General features: G+C 43.2%; 2 protein-coding genes across 6 annotated transcripts in view; both read left to right on the top strand.

The window, feature by feature from the left end:
- LOC100629745 (ERI1 exoribonuclease 2) overlaps positions 1-18,708 on the top strand; it is a 61,625-nt gene that overhangs the window by 41,797 nt on the left and 1,120 nt on the right. The window lies entirely within an intron of this gene.
- On the top strand, positions 5,690-18,613 carry LOC106781119 (heparan sulfate glucosamine 3-O-sulfotransferase 4). Its single transcript, XM_070232186.1, has 3 exons — positions 5,690-6,402; positions 13,660-13,712; positions 14,359-18,613. Exons 1-2 carry the CDS (start codon positions 6,113-6,115, stop codon positions 13,679-13,681), a joined length of 312 nt encoding a protein of 103 aa, XP_070088287.1. The 5' UTR covers positions 5,690-6,112; the 3' UTR covers positions 13,682-13,712; positions 14,359-18,613.

Here is an 18,708-nt window from a genome sequence, read left to right as displayed (position 1 = left end):
TCAAGAATAAGCAAAGGCTGAGTTATTTAGAGCTGGACTAAGGGCCTGGTTCAGGAGGAAATAAGTGGAGGTGTCATCTGCGGTTGCCACAGGATGAGGGGACAATTTATATAACTCTAACATCTAGATGGGGGTTGGAGGTTTGCATATTTTTCTCACCTAATAGGGATGCTCCTGGAGTAGTCAGCAAACATGAAATACAATCAATTGGTTTTTCAAGTTTGCCTCCTGATTGGCACTTCCAGCATTAAAGACTCAAATATGCTTGGGGCTCAAACTATGTATCTGAACTCTTATCTGTATGCTAACTTCGAAGATCTTAAGGACAGAGGGCAGTGTATGGGCAACTGAAATTAGCCAGTCGAAGAGAGATTCTGGGAGAGCCAATGCTCTTTTCTAGCTCCTCTGGCGTGGTTTAATGGGATCAGGACTTGGGTGTACTTCCCTTCTTACCAGCATGAGTCTTAACCTTTTTCCTTTATTGACCTTTTTTGGCTTGAGGGCAATTCAGAGACATTTTTTGAGCACCTACTATGGACCGGGCACTGTGCTAGGCACTGAGGATGAAAAGAAAAATAAAACAGAGTTTTAGCTAGCTCTCTTTATGCCCCCTGACACCACGGCAATACTAGTGTAATGAGACTCTTCTTCACAATCAACTGAGGACCCCCAGAAATCTATGCTATGCAATCTCCAGCAGTGATGTCCTGAAAAGTAAAGACTGGTGAATATATAGGTGGAAGCAAAAATAAGAGGATGACAAATTTGGAAATAGTGGTAGATCTGGGGATAGAACCAAAGATCATGGACCCTCAGCTCAGTGTCCCTTTTACAATATCAGACGACCTCTTTTAGGATTTGTAGGAACTCAAATCTGGCAACAACTTTGTACCTGAGGAGTAGTTGGGGGCGAGTATGGGGAGCATTTGCTCCTCCAGAACACCTTCTTCAAAAGTGACATCTTTTCACTGATTTAAAAAATATATTAACATGAGAGTTGCTAAGATTATGGATAAAAAGACCACAGAGAAAGCAGTGTGAAACACTTACAGAAGCCAACATTCTTGGTTGTGAGTAGGCAAATTTATACTGAAAAGGAATTTATTGGTAGCCTTTGGGAAGCTGACAGAATTATAGGGAAGGCTGGAGGAACAGGTGCCAAGATGGTTAGGGGAGCTAGGAGGCTGGAACCAGCATCAGTGTTCTGGAATGTTTGCCACTGCCACCACTTCTGGAGTCTCTACAAAGCTGCTGATACTGGATTTGAGATGGTGCTGCCATTGGTGGGATGAATTCTGAGTGGGTGCTACTTCTTTACACACTTCCTCCCAATTCTCAGTCTCAGACAGGGGCATCCGATGATGAAGCTGAAGTCATGTGCTCACACCACAGGGTAGGAAGAAGGGATACCTGACATTTCAAGCTTCCTTGAAAGGTGGGGCCCTGCCTTCCACTCAGACTCATCCAATGATGGATACCCCCCGCCCAAAAAAGGATGGGGGTTCATTTGTTGGATAAACAAATACAACAACTGTTAACAACAATTTAGACCAAAACTACAGAGAGAGTAGTCATAGGTGATCACGATATGTATTCTACCCCGGTCTTCCCCTGGGAGAGTGGAGGATTAGAAGGTTTAAGAGACTCCATGGAAAGGACAGGGTCATGGAGGAATCAGATAAAACACATCAAATCACCCTCAAAAGAGGAAGTCCAACACTACGTGCTGAAATACGGAAGACAGGCGTAAGACTCGGTAGTCCTCAGCACTGGCCACCAGCACGCTGCTGCAAGCGGAAAGGCTCTGGAGGTGTCAGCCTTGGAGAAGCACTGCTTTCAAGGGAGAATCAGAAATTTGCAAAAGAGGTGGTACTTCTCCAAGATGGGGCCATAAGGAAAGAGGATGGAAGGAAAGAAAAAAGGAACAGGAAGGATTTTACATAAATGAAAGAGAAATATAAAATATATCTCTTACTTTCCAATAACATTATCCATTAAAGAAACTGCACTTCACGATACTGACAGAAGTGGGCTCTCTCAAACTAGGAACCCTGCCCATACAACATCTAGGAATAGAAAAACATAAACAAATTCCACACAAAGTTACTGTAAGAAGAAAACAGAAAAAGTGAATCATAACATTTCAGTTAATAAAAATTTTCTCTTCTTCCCCTTAAAAACATGAAGGAGAAAAAATAGCACAACACTCCACATTTAATTATTTCAAACAAGCATTTGAAGATATTATAAAAAACAGCTAGATTTAGAAATCCAAACATTAAGAACAGAAATGGACATAGCAGAGAAAGAAGTAACAGTGAGATTTGATCAATTTAAAAAAAAAAAAAGAAGAAGAAAAAGATAAGGACTAAAGTAGAAGGTGCCTCAACAAGAATGCATTTACTTTATGTGAAAATTTAATTAAAATGTTGAAGAAAGGCATTAAACCACCAAATGGTTGAAATGGAAGATAGGCAAGGAAGGTCTACATAATACATGTAATTGGAGATTCTTGGAGGTGGGAGCAAGAAAAAACAATGGAATAGAACTAGTACTTAAAACTGTAATTCAAGGAAACTTTCTGGAAATAAAACAAAACTTAAATCTGCATTTTGAAATGTGCATTTGTTCCTGGGGAGAACTGACCTGACAAATTCTAAGTCATATCCTTGTAAATGATTAAAATTCAAAGACAAAGACAAAAATTCTCTGGGCTTCCAGGCAGAAAATAAAAATCAAATTTATTTCTAAGAATAAGAAAATTAGGCTGGCTTCAGACTTTTTAAAAGCAACAACAATTCAAGGGAACAAGAGACCTCAAGCCATAAGAATTAAATGCAAAACATGATTCTGGACCAGATCCTGTACTGGTGGGAGAAAGATGTTGTAAAACACGTTATTGGGAAAATTGACAAAATTGGAATATAAACTGAGGTAGATAAAAGTGTTATGTCAATGTTAAAATTCCTGAACTTGATGAGTGTACTGTGGTTACATAAACGGGTATCCTAGTTTTTAGAAAATACACAATGATATATTGGAGAATACATTATTCTCCAATTATATATGTAAACTACTCTGAAATAAGAAAGAATGAGAAAAGAGAGAGGAGAGAACAATGAAACAAATGTGGCATGGCAAAAATGTTAACAATTGGTAAATATTGTTAAAGGTATTTGGGAATTCTATGTATGAATCTTGTAAATATTATGTAAAGTTAATATTTTTTCAAAATTAAAAAATTAAAAATTAAATGTGGGTGCAAATATGTTAGACAGAATTTTAGTTCTTCAAATTATGAAACACATGTACCAGTTGACACAATAATTCAACTGCTAGTATATACACACATATATACATGCAATATATGTGTATATATATACCCCATATGTGCAATATGTGTGTATATACATAGTACACGCATACACATGTATTATGTGTATATATATATATGTGCATATATAAATACTCCCAAATTGGAAATAACCTAAATGTCCATCAGTAGGAATATGTAATATCTTATGGTAAATGAATTTCTATGTAATACTCTGTGGTCATCGAAAGGAATGGAGTAGATCTATATGTACTGATAAGAAAAGTCTCCTAAATCTTTGTGACAAAACGAACGTGGTAAATATTTATTGTATAATCCAATTTTTATTTATGACAGGAAAAAAAAGACCAGTGCCTATCAAACTGTTAACAATCGTTACTTAGGGCAGGTGTATACTTTGGGATAGACTAGGTTCTGAACGGATACTTGTAAATCCAAGTTTTCAGTCCAAAGTAACTAAGATTTAAACTTCTGATCCCCATTGCATTTCTGCCTAAAGGGAATGTGAATCGATTTCTTTGAAGCTTGAAAAACAGGCATATTCTTCTCCCTCTTACGGATATATTTTCTAGCAGATTTCTTTTCCTGAATAGATAAATTTTGTCTTCCTTGGAAATCTGTTAAGGCAGGTATTTGTCTCTTCCTGCATAATTTGCTAGCGTCACACATTATTCTTCAGCAGTTAGAAGTCCACATGTGCTGGTTTGCCACTCACATCAGTGGTGTGCTGATTCCGACACACCTGCAACCCTGGTGGGAATAATCTGTGAGACAAAAGAGTCATCAGCAGCCCCTTACCACCGACCTACTTAGTCCTTCAATTCCCCATATCAAGTCTCGTCAACAATTAACGCCAGGCAGATGGACGTCTGACTTCTTTCCCTCACTCAAACAGCTTTTCTCATTTCTTCATGAACACGGTTGATTTCATAGGCATGATTGTCTTCTCATCTTGCACAATTCATTCTTACTTCAAAATCACTCACACTCTCACATAATTCATGCAGAGCACGTGTGCCACCTTCTTTTCCTTGACTCCATTTCCAGAAATCTCTTTCTTTCCTTTTTAATCTTGTGCCCTTTCTTAGTCACATTGTCAATATCCTTGCTGCTTTTTCACCTATCAGATATGACGGTTTCAACAATACTTGTAAAATATCTAAACACTAAGCATAAGCATGGCAGACACACTGTAGACTGAGCAGTGGCATGAAGACCAGGGTGAACAGGATGACATTATCTGTCAGTGGCAGACTCCATGCACTTTGAATGTGAAAAGTAGCTTTCATTCTATCTAGGATAAATTGTCAGTTCAATATTTGTTAATAGAGCTTCCGGTTACATCTGTATTCTTGGATTTATTTTTTGCTAAATTTACTACTATGTTCACATTTTATTTTGTAATCATAAAAACAGAAAATAACAGAAAGGTAAGATACCTTATAATTGTGTTATCTACTGGCAGGCAGAATTGTACTTTTGTACAGATAGAGCAGGTGCAGCTGGGGTCCCCGCGCCCGCCTTGGTCCCCTTGTCAGAGGCTGAGGGGAGTGGCGGGGGCCCACCCTGACTGCACGGCAGGAGCGGGGAGGGGGCCATGGGCTGGGCTCGGCCCGCGCACTGGGCTAGGGGCTAGGGCCAGGCTTGCAAAGGCGGAGCTTCACGCAGCCATGGCAGCGGCAGCAAGTGGACCCACGTCTGGGCAGCGCCTGGGCTGCAGCCGCCAGGAGCCCCGAAGGCCTGAGGCCCGCACTTTCTCCGCCTGGCTTCCAGGCCTCCGCCACTCCGCCTGTCTGCTAAAGGGGCGCCTGCGCGAAAGCTGCTTTTTATTTGCACCTTGTCCCTGACCATTGCATACCTGTGAAACTAGCAAATATAGCCATTGATGGTTAAGTAGCTAGTAACTAAAGTTTTTTCCTTTTTGCAATTCCGGATTATAGCTTTTAGTGTTCACCCATCCATCGTTAACTGTGCTGTTTAGGCAATATGCTGACTCCCACTGGGCTCCTGTAGATAACATGTGCCTGGCGCCTGGGTCATCATGGTAATGGATGCTTGAACTGTTTTTAGGAATTAGAACTCCTTGTCCACTTCAGGCTGGTTGAGACCAGCAACCCATCAACTGGGCCAGCTAGATGCCCCATAAGTGACTTTTGGGGGTCAAGAGGCTAAAAACACCACCCTCAGGTCATGCTAATGCCGCTATTTTGTGAATATGCACCTTACGAAGAGATATGAAGTCTGACTATGCTTGTGTAGATCACCAATTACCTCACCTCTTCTCACCTCCAATCATCTATCTCCACATTTCAGGCCACGTTGCCCTTTTGCCCCATAAATATCCCTGCGTCCCCATCTTCAGGGAGGTGGGTTTGAGTCTCATTCTCCCTTTTCCTCACTTGGCTGCCTTGTGATTAAACTCTCCCTCTGCTGCAGTCTCCTCCTCTTCGTGTTTGGCTTTCCTGGTGGCCGCAAAAATGAACCCGGCTGGGTAACAGCTGTGCTACTGCCTCCTGGGCGGCTCAGGCTCCCTGCAGGTCCCCCTGCCGCTGTAGGAGGCAAGGAGCCCGGGCCCAAACCGCCGCCCCCCTCTCTGCTGCTGCCCCCAGTCCCCAGCCTGCCCCGCAACCGACCCTTGTGCCTTGGCGCCCCCTCGCAGCCGCCGCCACTGGACAACGCGAGCCGTAGGGAGCCGCCAAGGCCAGCGGCTGAGCACGGGCTGGAGGCAGTGAGAGCGCTCCGGACACCTGGCTCCGGACCGCGCTGTCCCCGGGGGAGATGATCAGGGCGCAGAGCGCGCTGCTGGAGAGGGAAGCGCAGGAGTCCAGCACCGCCAACGAAGAGTTCGCAGGCCAGCGAGTGGCCAAAGGGAGCAGCGAGAGGGGTGGCGCCCTCAGCACCCCCGACTATGGGGAGAAGAAGCTGCCACAGGCGCTCATCACTGGAGTCAAGAAAGGAGGGACCTGCGTGCTGCTGGAGGCGATCCGAGTCCATCCGGACGTGGAGGCGGTGGGCGTAGAGCCACACTTCTTCGACAGGAACTACGAAAAGGGTCTGGAGTGGTACAGGTAGGACCCCCGGCTCGGCGCAGGGGATAGATGCGTGGGGAAGACCCAGAGGGGAAGCTGCGGCTTCCCACGCCCTTCGACATCCAGGCACCTCTCCGAGAGCCCTTCGTCCCACGAGGGCTCTGCAGACCCTGGTGGGGCTGCTCGGGGGAGCGCGGAGAGGGCTGGAGGCTGGCCAGGGATCACTGTATTTCAGGGCGAGGGGAGCTGGTGTCCCATTGCCCTGCCTGCCTCAGGCTCCTCACCCAGGGAGGTGCTTTCTGAATCTGTCTAGCTCCACGCCTGGGAATGCCCAGCCCAGGTGCCCGTGAAGTGTTTCCCAGCCCAGGCTCTTGTGGGGCTCTGCGCTCCTGCGTTGGGGACGCAAAGGCATGAAGCCGGATAGCTAGATTGACTGAAGGGCTTTGAGATCTCCTGGAATCTCTCAAAGTCGCCCTCAAACGTATTTGCGTGTCTGGAATCCGACTTTAGTATTTTCAGCTTAGAGCAAAATGAACAGGGAACAATTAAAGGATGATGCTGGCGAGTTTTGGCTTGCTAGAAAAGACTGAGGTTGTTCCCCATCTCCAGGACTTTCTATCCCTGGGTGGCTGCAGGAACCCTGGGTTGATTTTTCATCAGGAGCACCAAGGTCTGCACGACAGTCGGTGCCCTGAGAGTTTTTACATCCTGCACCCCTGCCCTTTTTAACCGGCGCCTCCTTGGCAACAGATTAGAGCTTCTGTCTTGTGAGATGTTCATCTCCCTTCTCTTCCACCGTCTCCAAGCGGTGAGAGAAAGGAGAGGAGAGTAGAAAGTTAAGTGCAGGTAAAATAAATTTAGTAATCCGGCTTTCTTGCCAGCCATAACATTTAAAAAACACTGGAGCAGATGCCCAAAAGGCAAACCTCCTTTGCTCCCCCCAACCCCCACCTTTTATCTCTTTCTGGAAAACATTTGGATGGCTGGTCCCATCTCTGTTGCATCTCAGTAATTAATTGGAATTGTCAGACAAACACAGGCTTTGTCAGCTAAAGTGATATTATCATCTTCACAAGGCCAATAGGTAAAATAAGATTGTTTCCCGACAAGTTGCCTTGCTGTTGAAGAGATGTAAGTTTAAATTACAGCCTATGACAGTTTTAGAAATAACCTAACTTCAGAAATATATAGTAAATGTGTATTATATAATATATATTACTATATGTGTGTATTATATATTATATATGAATATATAATATGTATTGATTGATTTCTTCCACTTTAAAAAATACGCCTTATGCTTTCAAAGCTTGAGAGAAGTACACTTAGGCATAAACATTCCAGCAGGTTAAATGGAAACAGCAAATGTGTCTGTTAATGTCTCGTCTGTTTCAACAGAGAGAACTATATGCAACATTTTAGGAGGCTTCAAACAGCCCCTTCCTATCAAAACGGAAACCAGTCAATGCCTACTTGAACTGGAAAATCAGTATTTATAACATTGCAGGTCATGGCTTCCAGTTTGCGACTATAATTAAAAAGGTGTTAGGATGATTAATGCAACAACAGCAAACCAGAGAAAGAAGGAGATGTTTGGGAAGGTTTCGGTTGTTCAATTGTTGGTTGTAGGAATGTTCTGATTTCTGCTATGGGGTAGCTTCAGCCCTATGAGGGTCAGTGTGGTGTTTTCCAGTTCTAACTTTAAAGCTGTGTATCTTGTGAGAAGTGTCAAATGCCTTTTGGGGGAGAGGAAGGCCTGAGGATCAGACCTTTCCAACATGTGTTGTATTGCTTTGTGGCAGCTGGAAATAGAGATGGGGGTGTTTTACTCAGGTGACTTGATGTAGGGTGCATGGTGGAATGCATGTCAGGAGGTCCCATCGTAGGGTCTGGAGAATTTTCTGAATGAAAGGATAGAAGATGCCAGATTTTCTCATGTTCTTAAATACTGCTGTTGGGAAAAGAAGGTATGAACTGGCCTCGCTGTCATGACATGGTTACTGAAGATGTCATTCCAGCTTTATGGTTCTCTCAGCCATCACTTGTAATATTTGGGGCATGGTGTCAATATTTGGTAGCCACCGTATAACTGTTACACTGAAGAGACATGGATAGAGCTAGATTCCCTTGATCCTCACTTCAGAGGACCACGTGGTATCTCTTTGTCCTCGATCTACTACTCCAGCAATTCACCCATGCGAGACCCTTATGATGCTCAGTGGTGCTGATTGGAAGTTCTGGAGGAGAATCTATCCAACATAGAGGGAATCATTAGCCACCCAAACCTGTCTGTTGGGAAGACTCCCAGAAACCCCTTGGACCCACAGTTGCTGAGTGTGCTGGGACTGGCCTTGGATAGCTCTCCAGCCTTACGAGGGACAGCAGTGTTTTGAGGACATTTGTGGGATTTTCCTTAGCTCTGTCTCTTCTCTCTTTCTCCCATGTAGGAAGAGGGGATGACAACCTCACTCTATTGTAGAAAAGGAAACAGTGGCATTGATTCAAACCAGTAAAAGACACCTCTTGGTTCCCTGGTACAACTCCATCTTTTAAATGGTGACATCTGTACTTACATGGTTATACCACGTATTCTGCCTGAAATCTTACTCTACTGTTTGACTAGTTAGAGATCCGCAGGTTAATTAAAGACTTTAATTTCCCCCCATTTATTTGTTTTTGTATTTCTTTTTCTTTTTGGTGTGCTTCCCAATAGCCTACTAATTCTGCAAGTGTTTCTGGTTGCTGTGTTTTCAGCAAGAGAGAGAGCAAGAAGAAATTAGGGCTGCTCCCAGTGCAGCTGGCTTTGGGTTTCCTCATATCCAACTAGGCAGCCCTAGCAGATTTATTTCTGGTGTCACTCCAGTTATGTTTAAATCTAGGTTTTGCTTTCTCTCATGCCATCTATCTAATGTGATTTAAAAACACATCTGAGATGAGACCATATGCATTTGGTTTTCAGGGCAAGATAGACTGATGGATTAGGATGTGTGTGTTAAAGCTATGGAGAAGCAAGCCTCACTTGGTGGATGGACACAGGCCAATGATTAATAAGTGGGTGTAGGCTAAACCCTCCACTTCTTCCTCCCTCCACCCCCCCCCCCAAGTAAAAGGGTAAAGCCACAACACACCTTTCAGTATGAGCTGATACACACTGTCTGGGCAGAAAACTTAAACTGATCTAATGGATGAGACCTTGTGGCAGGCCAGCTGGCTGCCACGGCAGAACTCATCAAAGTGACAGAGACGACTCGAGCTGTGGTCTCCCTCGTGGTTTACAGACTGTACAGTAACCACGACCACTTTGCTTTGGAAACCACTCAGCTCCAGGGCAATGGGAAGTCACCCTCCATGGTTTCAAGTTGTCTTCATTGGGCCGCCAAAGAGGAATGTGCAAACTTAACCACTGCACCACCAGGCCGGTGCCAAATTTATCTTTCTGAACAAAACAAAAATATTTCCATTGTTTATACCTTCTTTACTGAAGCATACATCTGGCTTTTGTTGAATACAAAGATGTTTTCCTTATTAATTTTTAGTAGAATTTTGAACCCTTACAGACCTTAGTGAAAACTAAAAAGTAAGCAATTATGTACTGCTGGGAGCCGTCAGCCTAGAAGTTAAGCCTCTGCCTTGTGACACGGTCCGGGAGAGAGATGAGGGGACGCATGGCGACCCTCAAGGGAATCTACCAGGCTGCCCCTGCAACAAGTCTCCCTGATACTTTTGACTTTCCTGCTTCTGTTCACTCTGTTCTACACCTGGGGTTATTTCAGGGGAAGTCAGCCCAGCCCTGGGAATGAGAATGAGACAATGCAATATTCTAGGGAAAGTTCTGGGGAAAAACATCTTCTAGGGAAAGAACATTCTGACCCATCCTTTGGTCGGGTAAAGCGATGGGAGTGGAGAGGGAACAAAGAAATCTGTAGCCCCCACAGATCTCTCTAGGAGGACCGTGGTTGCCACAGCCCATTGAGTCAGGAGGCCGCTGGGGGTGGCCTCCTTGAAGTAAAGAATTACAGAAGCTTGACTCCCCTCAGGCCTACACACAATCAATTACTCTTAGGCAGAAGCTTGACTCCCCCCAGGTCTACACACAATCAATTGCTCTTAGGACTATTGTTTACCTTACAAAAACCCACTTTCACGAGCCAAAAATATGTACTGGGACTGTTTCATGAAATCATCCTTGTATACCCTGAGCCCTATATAAATCATACATACACAAAATAAAGTTAGACTTTGACAGCAAATTCCTTGTCTCACTGCCTCCTCCCTCGCCAACGCCATCCATCCCTCAGGAGACCCTGTTCATGCTGGGGTTGGACCCCGGCAATGTACTATCTTTTATATTAGCATTCTAAGCGCTTTTTATAGTTTCTAAAAACATGTTATTTCATAGTACAATCTTTAATAAAATACAATATCTAAACATATTTTAGTTTCTCAGTAATAAGAAGCCAAAGGTAGATAAACTTAGACATGTTTAGTGATAATGTTTCAATAGGTTACTGTATTTGAAAATTACCCAGATATCCAAAGAGTTTTTTATCATTTAATTTCACCTGGCAAAACTTCAAAGTTTCAAGTTAGCAGAAATATTTTGGAAGTGATTTTAAATACACATGCCATAACACATAATTGTTTAAAAGTTCACCCAACACTCTTATCTTTTTCATGTCTATTTAGTTTACTTGTTCCCAATAATTATTTAGGTTGCCTGCAAAACTTCATGAGACATTAGACAAAATTAGCCATCATTTTAAGTTATTACTTTGCTAACAAATTTGTAACAAGGATAACGTGGGCTTATTTGACTAGTAAACCTAGGCTGCCTGTCTGCATCATATCCAATGTTGATAACTCTAGGGACATACTTATTTTAATCAAACCAACAAACTTAACTAAGCTTCTATTTACCAAAGATTATTTCATATCATGTTAACTTGAAAGACATTTGGGTGGTTTCTATTCCATTTAGAAATAATTTATGTAAGTGCTTACTTTAAGCCAACTGCATATAGTTCTTTAGAAATTATACCATCTGGAGATAAAATATTACACATACAGCACACATAGAGACAAAGAGAAACTCCACAGCTATTGTTTTAAAATTACAGCTATGAATCAGGTAGAGTAATACAAAGTTCCCTGGTTATGAATCCAAGTTTTGTTTTAGGCCTTTTACTAATGTTTTGTGGAGAAGACACTCAAGGTGCTAGATTTTTGGCTAAGCTGCTCTTATGGCCATTTTTCTTTCCTTCCTTTTTTACTTTTTTTCTCAGTCCTAGGAATTAATGATGGGCTAGATATTCCCTGGAGGGTTGGCAAGCTCTTTAAGATAACTGACATGGGTGGAACCTGAACTGTCTCTAGAGCTGCATTCCCAGTCTTGCAAGGATTTTTTTAAGGACAATTGCTCTTGATTTCTGAGAAACTGGGTTGTACCTCAAATGACATTATAGGTTGATCTACCTGTCCAACTACATCACAAAGGCACAGAGAAACCACTCAAGTATTCTCCAAGATGGAGTTTCTGAGGCATAACTCATCCAATTGAAAGTGTTTCACCCGAGTGGTGAGTCTCCGGGGATGCTTGGGTTGTTCCCCATGGTGGTAAAGCCAGTGTCAAACTGACAGTGGGCCTGGAGAAGGGTACAGAGCCCAACTGCAGGTGTCAGTATACTTATAAGATTTAGTCAAGTCCCATTCAACCTGGGCACTTAGTCCCTGAACCAGCACGAGGCAAGCCAGGGAGGCAAGAGCCAAAGGCTTGGAGAAAGCTGGGAGCTGGGGCTCCCAACGCCAGGGTTGAGAGTTAAGTCCCTGGTAGAAAGTTTTTCAAGATTTTGATTTTTCAGAAGTTTCAGGTTCTGCTCAGGTCCAGCCTGAATTTAACCTTGACTTGGTGACAACAGAGGAGGGGATGAATGAGATAGACAAATAAGGGAAAGAGGTGACCAGACCTCGCTCTCGTGGCCTCTTCCCAAGGGTTATCAAGATAACATAACATAACAAACTTTCCTACGGAAGTAGGGAGCCAGTGTGGAAAGGAAAGGGGCCAGTGGCTGGCTCCCTTGTGCCTCCCTTGTGCACAAACTAATAAACTTTTACGTTTCTACTCCCATTTGTTGTCTCTCTTGATTTCTATCCTGGGGGACAACAAGAACCCAGTGCGCTGGTAACAGCTTCAATAGTCATGCTCATGCCTCCCAGAGGAAAGTGGTCCCCAGCATTATTCACACATGGTATCTGGAAAGAATGAAAGAAGACAGAGGAGAGGCACTGGCATTTCTTGAATCCCTGTGACTGTGGTGGTTGTTGCTTTATAGATGTGTTATCACATCGGGGTGTCATGATGAGACTGCGAGTTAAACAGCAACATTCCTGGTTTACAGGTGGCTCCTGGAGGGTAAACCACTTGCTCAAGGTTGCTCAGCTGGTCATTGGTTGAGTTGACCACATCTGTCCAATTTCAGAGTGCTGGTTTCTTTCCCTGTACCACACTGCCGCACAGAAAGTACTAGAATGTCTTTTCCTTCTTTCATTCTTCACACATTTAATAACATTTACCACGGGTCCAGTACTGTTTGGATAGGTACTGAGGATAAAGTGGAGAACAAGACAGAGGGAGGACCTGTTCTTGTGGAAATGGCATCTTTTAGTAGGGCAGTAGAGGAGACAGCAAACAAACGAGTCTTTCTTTTAACTGTTTTAATGTGGCTATAGAAAACTTAAAGTGACTCCCATTGCATTTCCACTGGGCAGGGCTCCTGTAGAGCAGTGCTTTTTAAACTTGAAATGCACATGGATCACCTGGGGTGTTGTTAACATGCAGATTCTGATTCAGCAGGTCTGGGGAGGGGCCTCAGACTCTGCATTTCTATCTTCCCAGTTGATGTTGATGCTGCTGATCCCTGAACCTCACTTTGAGAAGCAGGAGTCTAGAGAGTAATTGGGGTGTGTGTGTGTGTGTGCGCGCGCGCATGCACGTATATTATTTTAAGTCAAATGGTTAGGGGAAACCTCTCTGTGGAGGTGTTGTAAATGAAATGAAAGAGTAAGATCCTTCCATGTGAAGATCTAGGTGGAGAGGTTTCCAGTAGAGGGAAGAGCAGGTAGAAAGGCCCTGAGGTGGAAACAAGCCTCATGGGTTTACAAAAGCACAGTGTTTGGAGCTGGCTAAAATGGTTCATAACCTGGTTTTGCAACTTAATATTTGGATGATCCTGGCTGGATAACCTATTTAAGGTCACTCGGTTTCAGGTTGTTGATCTGAGAGTAATTTCTTCCTTGCAGGATTTTTGGAAGGAGTAAATGAAATAAAAGTGAACGTATTTTCTAAAGAAAAAGTGAGTATCCTAGAGCAGAAAACCAAATGGACCCAACTACTGGGTTTTTCCATTTCTCAAATCATTTTGGTCTCATATGCCTTACCTTCTATCACTGCTATCATAATACTGACTGAAGAGTCTCTTATTGGGAATATTTTTGGGAAAAGTCTAATAATGATTGCCTTTGCAATCTACATCTTCTTAATGTCTTAAACCAAGGGCCACGAACTCAGATGCCTTCTGGGCCCACAGCGATTATATAAATGAGTGAAATAGACCAGGTGGGGAGAAACTGGGATGCATATGCTCTGTCTAAACCAGCAGCCACTGCTCCGTTCCAGCTACTCTTTTCCACGTGCAAATGTGGCGTCAGGGTTATGAGATCTTCCACTTAGTAAGAGAAACTGGAAATCCAGGTTTTGACGTGAAATTGTCTGGTTTTTAATATTGGCAACAGATCGAAATTTCTTCAGAGTGTGGTGTGGGCCAGGACTGCGGACAAACAAAACCCACCTGTGGGCTGGATACAGCCAGCCAGCTACCAGTCTGTGACTCTGGCTTCAACTCATTTCAGAAAGTAATTGGCACACCCGTACCCTTTGTAGTTGTCAGAATTATGGCTTCCATGTGCTATTTTAATTTAGATTTTTTTCCCCTCTTACAGATTTTGCAACAGCGTGGGGGAAATACTCCCAGATATATTGCAACCCCAACAAAAGGAGCCGGATAGAAACAGAAGCATTAAGGCACAAAAAGACAATTCACAAATAACTATCTCATTTCTTCCCAATGAACATTTTCTTGAAGGCAGGAAAATTCTCAGCTGTTCACTCATGAATCAGGAGTCCCATATTTCATCTATACAAACTGCACTTATAAAACAGATTCTGGTCAGGTGGACTGAGAATGACATGAGAGTTAGAAAAATTGGGTCTGGTTTTGCTTTGCCAGATAGTTTTATTTGATGCCAGGTTACTTACATTAATCTGTTTCTTTCTTTCTTGTTTTTAATCTGTTTCTTATCTCATGAGGTTACATTGTCTCCATAGGGTCCATGCACCCACTATAACTCTATGGTTCTGGGGCAAACTTCTGTTAGACCCTTCAGAGGAAGGAAGAGAGCAGTTAGAGACAACATTGTTTGATGCCTGTTTTTGTATCTCTGAGTCAGAATCCACTGCATCCTCTTTGTGTGACCTTGGACAAGTTACTTACTATCATCAAGCCTCAATTTCTTCATCTGCAGAATGGGCTCAATATGACTGATTTGCAAGGGATTATGTGAGGATGAACTGAAATGGCATTTAAAGTGCCCACACACAGAGTATGTGACATAAATTTCTTCCTCCTCTTCTCTCCTCTTTCTCTCCTAATTTTCCTTTGCTTTTCTTCTTCATTTTTCTTAATTCCTTCCTTCTATCCTGCCTATCAGTATGGAAGGCCCAACAGAGAAAGCTGTAATGCAATGCCATTAGGATATCATCTTTTATTTCAAGATTATGTCTGAATGAGGGATTTCAAACCCTTAAGTAGCTCTTAAGTAGCTCCCCAGAGAATAATGCAAACCACATTCCAGAATTTGGTCTACTGTAACTTGAGCCAAAGGAGGAGAAGAGTCTGATTTCCTGGGGTACCTGCAGCCAGTCTTCTCCACTAAGGGGACGGGATATGGAAGGGGGCAGACTCTCCGGGCTTTCCTGCTGATGTTTTCTTGAGCCCACAGTAGGAATGGAGGCCGCTTGCCCTGGAGAGGGACTGAGGCATTTAGAATGCCGAGGGCATGCTTTGCCTTCCATTTTCCTGCAGAGCTGAAGGCATTTGAGAAGGCAGGACTGTTCTAGAAGACCCTGTCCAACTCCCATTTGAGATCAAACTATGTTTGAAATCAAACTACGATGAGATTTGGCCACTTTCACTGGTGTTCGCCAGACATCATAACATGATTTAATTATTTTTACATTTGTAAATCATACCAGGCATTTTTCATTTTAAATTGAGTCAGGAGAGGGGCCTTGAGACTTTAGGTGAATGAGAGATTGCCAGGGTTGTATGTTAGAAAGTTTTACAGGTTTTGGGTTTGCATAATGGATATTATCTCTGAAACGGATTGAACCACTGCCCTGTTCAAGTCATCTCTTGATTCCATTGGTTTCTGTGGTTTGACAAGCTCCTCTATAACTGCCTTGGGAATTTCAATCTAAAATTATAGTTCACTAAATCAGCTTTTCAGCCCATTTGCCATGAATTAAAAGCAGGCGATTGATTTTTTTTTTTTCCTTAACACTCACTAGTTAGGGTTGCTGTTGTCCGCAGCCGCAAAAGGTGAGGAATGACAGGTACCACCAAGGCTATTTGGTTGTTTAAGCAATCAGAGTTTATTGATAAAGGGGAAGAGAACAAGGAGCGGGGATAAAGAAGAACAGAACAAGGAGTGGGGAAGCACACAGCAAATCGGTACTTACAACATCCACACCACAATCAGCCAGGAAGTCCCAATAGTTTGTACGGCGGGCGGGTGTGCTGATTGTCCAGGTCTGAGGCAAAGCTTCCTGTCCTCAGTGAGACTCCCAGTTGTCCTATGCTTGTGACTCCCTTTTATTCTAATGTTTTCTGGGTTTTGACTCAGGGTTTCAGGCATTCAGATACTGGGAGTTCTTTCTTTTTGTTCCCATGGATGGGATGTTTCTCTAGTCCGGTCAAGTGCCCGCTTGGGTGGCCAGGCCAGACAAGCAACGTGACACAGGACATTGTCTTAGTAACTTATACCTTGGGGTCAGGGTTGAAGTGGCCATCTTTGACCTCAAGCCCAGACACATTCTTTCACGTAGGCCCCAGATCCCATTGTCCCTGGAAGATGGGGTGGCCAATGAACTCTGTAAAGTTGCCTTCCTTTAAAAGTTTTTTTCAACCTTTATTTAAGAACATATAAAGCATATTTACAGGGAAACAAAGCAACACATCAATTAGGCAATATTTTTTTGGCTGTAAATGATAGAAATTGAACTTACACTATTATTTTTAAAAAAGGTAATATATTGGCTTATGTAATTAGGAAGTCTGTGGGGTAAGTGGCTTCAGGAAAAGCTGAATCCAGGGGCTTAAAGGATGTCACAAGGTCTCTGTCTCTTTCCATTCTTTGCCGGGTTTGTCTCTACCTTGCTTCATTCTCAGATAGGTTTTCTCACTACTTTTTAGGCCAGATGGTAAGCAGCAACCCTAGACAAACATATTTTATGTTTATCAATTCTTTTAGAAATAATTTTTCTTAAGGGCTTCTGTAAGCAATTCCTGGAGATGCCTTTCACCCAGGTTGGGAGCCGAAGATAACTATTATGTTTTTGGTGTATAACATTCCAGCCTTTTTTCCTAAGTGTTTAAACTCATATACACCACACAAACACATCCTGTCTCTCTCTTTTTCTTAGAAACACACACACACACACACACACACAACACACCCTGAAAAAAAAAAAAACAGGTTGTAAAATGGAGACAGCCTCAGGTGGATTTCTGGACCATATAGAAAATTTGTCTGTTCATCTGTCCATCTGTCCACCCAGCTCTCATTATGTCCTGGGCACTGAGCCAAGTTCTTGGAATAAAGAGATGAACAAAAAGATATGGTCCCTGCCCCCATGGGGTACCATCCAGCAGGGGAGATGAAGAGTGAACAAGGACACGGGTGGGAAGTGCTGCAAAGTAGCCTGTGGGAGTGCATAATAGGTTTCCCACTTCCCTTACACGGGAGTCCGGAGCTCTTAGCACGGCCCAGGAGATCCTGCGTGGTGCAGGACCTGACACCTTCTTCAGCTTCATCTGGAACTGTGCACCTCTTCCACCTCCAGTTGCAGCCGCACTGGCCTTTAGAGTTCCTTGCATGCTCCTTCCTTCCCTAAGCCTGCCTTGTTGAGACAATCTTCTCCCTAGATAGCTTCTCCTTCTAAGGCTCAGATGAACTGCCCGTTACCACTCTGAAATGCTTTTTTGTTGTTTTTACAGTCATGCATCTCGTAATGATGAGGGTATGTTCTGAGAAACGTGTCACTAGGCAATTTCGTCACTGTGTGAACATCACAGAGTATACTTACACAAACCTAGATGGTATAGCCTACTACTCACCTAGGCTATATGTTACTAATCTTATGGAACCACCACCATATATGCAATCTGCTGTTAACCAAAAAGTCCTTATGTGGTGCATGACTGTATGTTACCAGCTCTTCGTTAATATCAGCCCTGATATTGGATCCCCTACAGTGAACCCAGCACATAGGAGTTAAAACCAAAAGCACACATTCCAAGTTCCTTGGTTCTTTAGTTACACTCTTATGTAAATATTTGTTTTTTTAACCTCTGACTCCCTGAGCTACAGAGCCAAATAGAAGTTACAAAATTGTTAAAGTCCCAATTACCTCTCACTGGGCTCCCACTAAAGTTGTGGCTAATTACAGGACCTTGAAGTTCTTTTACAGAGAAACTAATGTCCAGAGACTATCAAGAAACCGAAGCTTCCCAGGCCCAACTCCACAGCTTCCTGACATCAGAGTCTACCTCCACTATGGAGACAAACACCCAAGGACACTCGTCTGAGAAATCCTTTGTCTCCTCCGCTGGAAGCAGCCCCAGACACAGGCCAATGGGAAAATGCTGACTAAGAAGGCCATGGCCCGCCTCCCCTACCTAAAACCCCAAATAAAAACCCCTACCCACTTCTTAATGGGGAGCAAGCAATCTTTGGGGCACTGGCCCTTGCTTTTCTCCCTCTGCCTGGCAAAGTAAAGCTTTCCTTTTTCATCCAACTCTGTCCTCATTACATGGATTGGTACCGGGATCATAGACTGAACTTTCCGTAACATGTACTTTATATTCATCTAATTCCACAAAGGAGTTGAGATCAATTACAAACACACAAACACATTCATTCTTTCGAGCATTCAGGTGTGTATTTATTCACTCAATGATCTCTAGGTGCCAGGCACTGTTCCAGGTGCTGGAGAAACAGTGATGAACAAGA

The sequence above is a fragment of the Equus caballus genome, chromosome 13 (assembly GCF_041296265.1).
Source record: "Equus caballus isolate H_3958 breed thoroughbred chromosome 13, TB-T2T, whole genome shotgun sequence".
In the NCBI taxonomy this organism is placed as follows: Eukaryota; Metazoa; Chordata; class Mammalia; order Perissodactyla; family Equidae; genus Equus; species Equus caballus.
Note: the sequence above shows the minus strand (reverse complement) of the source record. Positions and strands in the feature narration are given on the sequence as shown.

What these genes read in the sequence shown, in the direction of transcription:
- LOC106781119 (XM_070232186.1), top strand. Translation starts at nt 6,113, where the DNA reads ATGATCAGGGCGCAGAGCGCGCTGCTGGAGAGGGAAGCGCAGGAGTCC. An exon ending in AAGGGTCTGGAGTGGTACAG is followed by an intron (nt 6,403 to 13,659) that starts GTAGGACCCCCG and finishes TCTTCCTTGCAG; the next exon opens with GATTTTTGGAAGGAGTAAAT.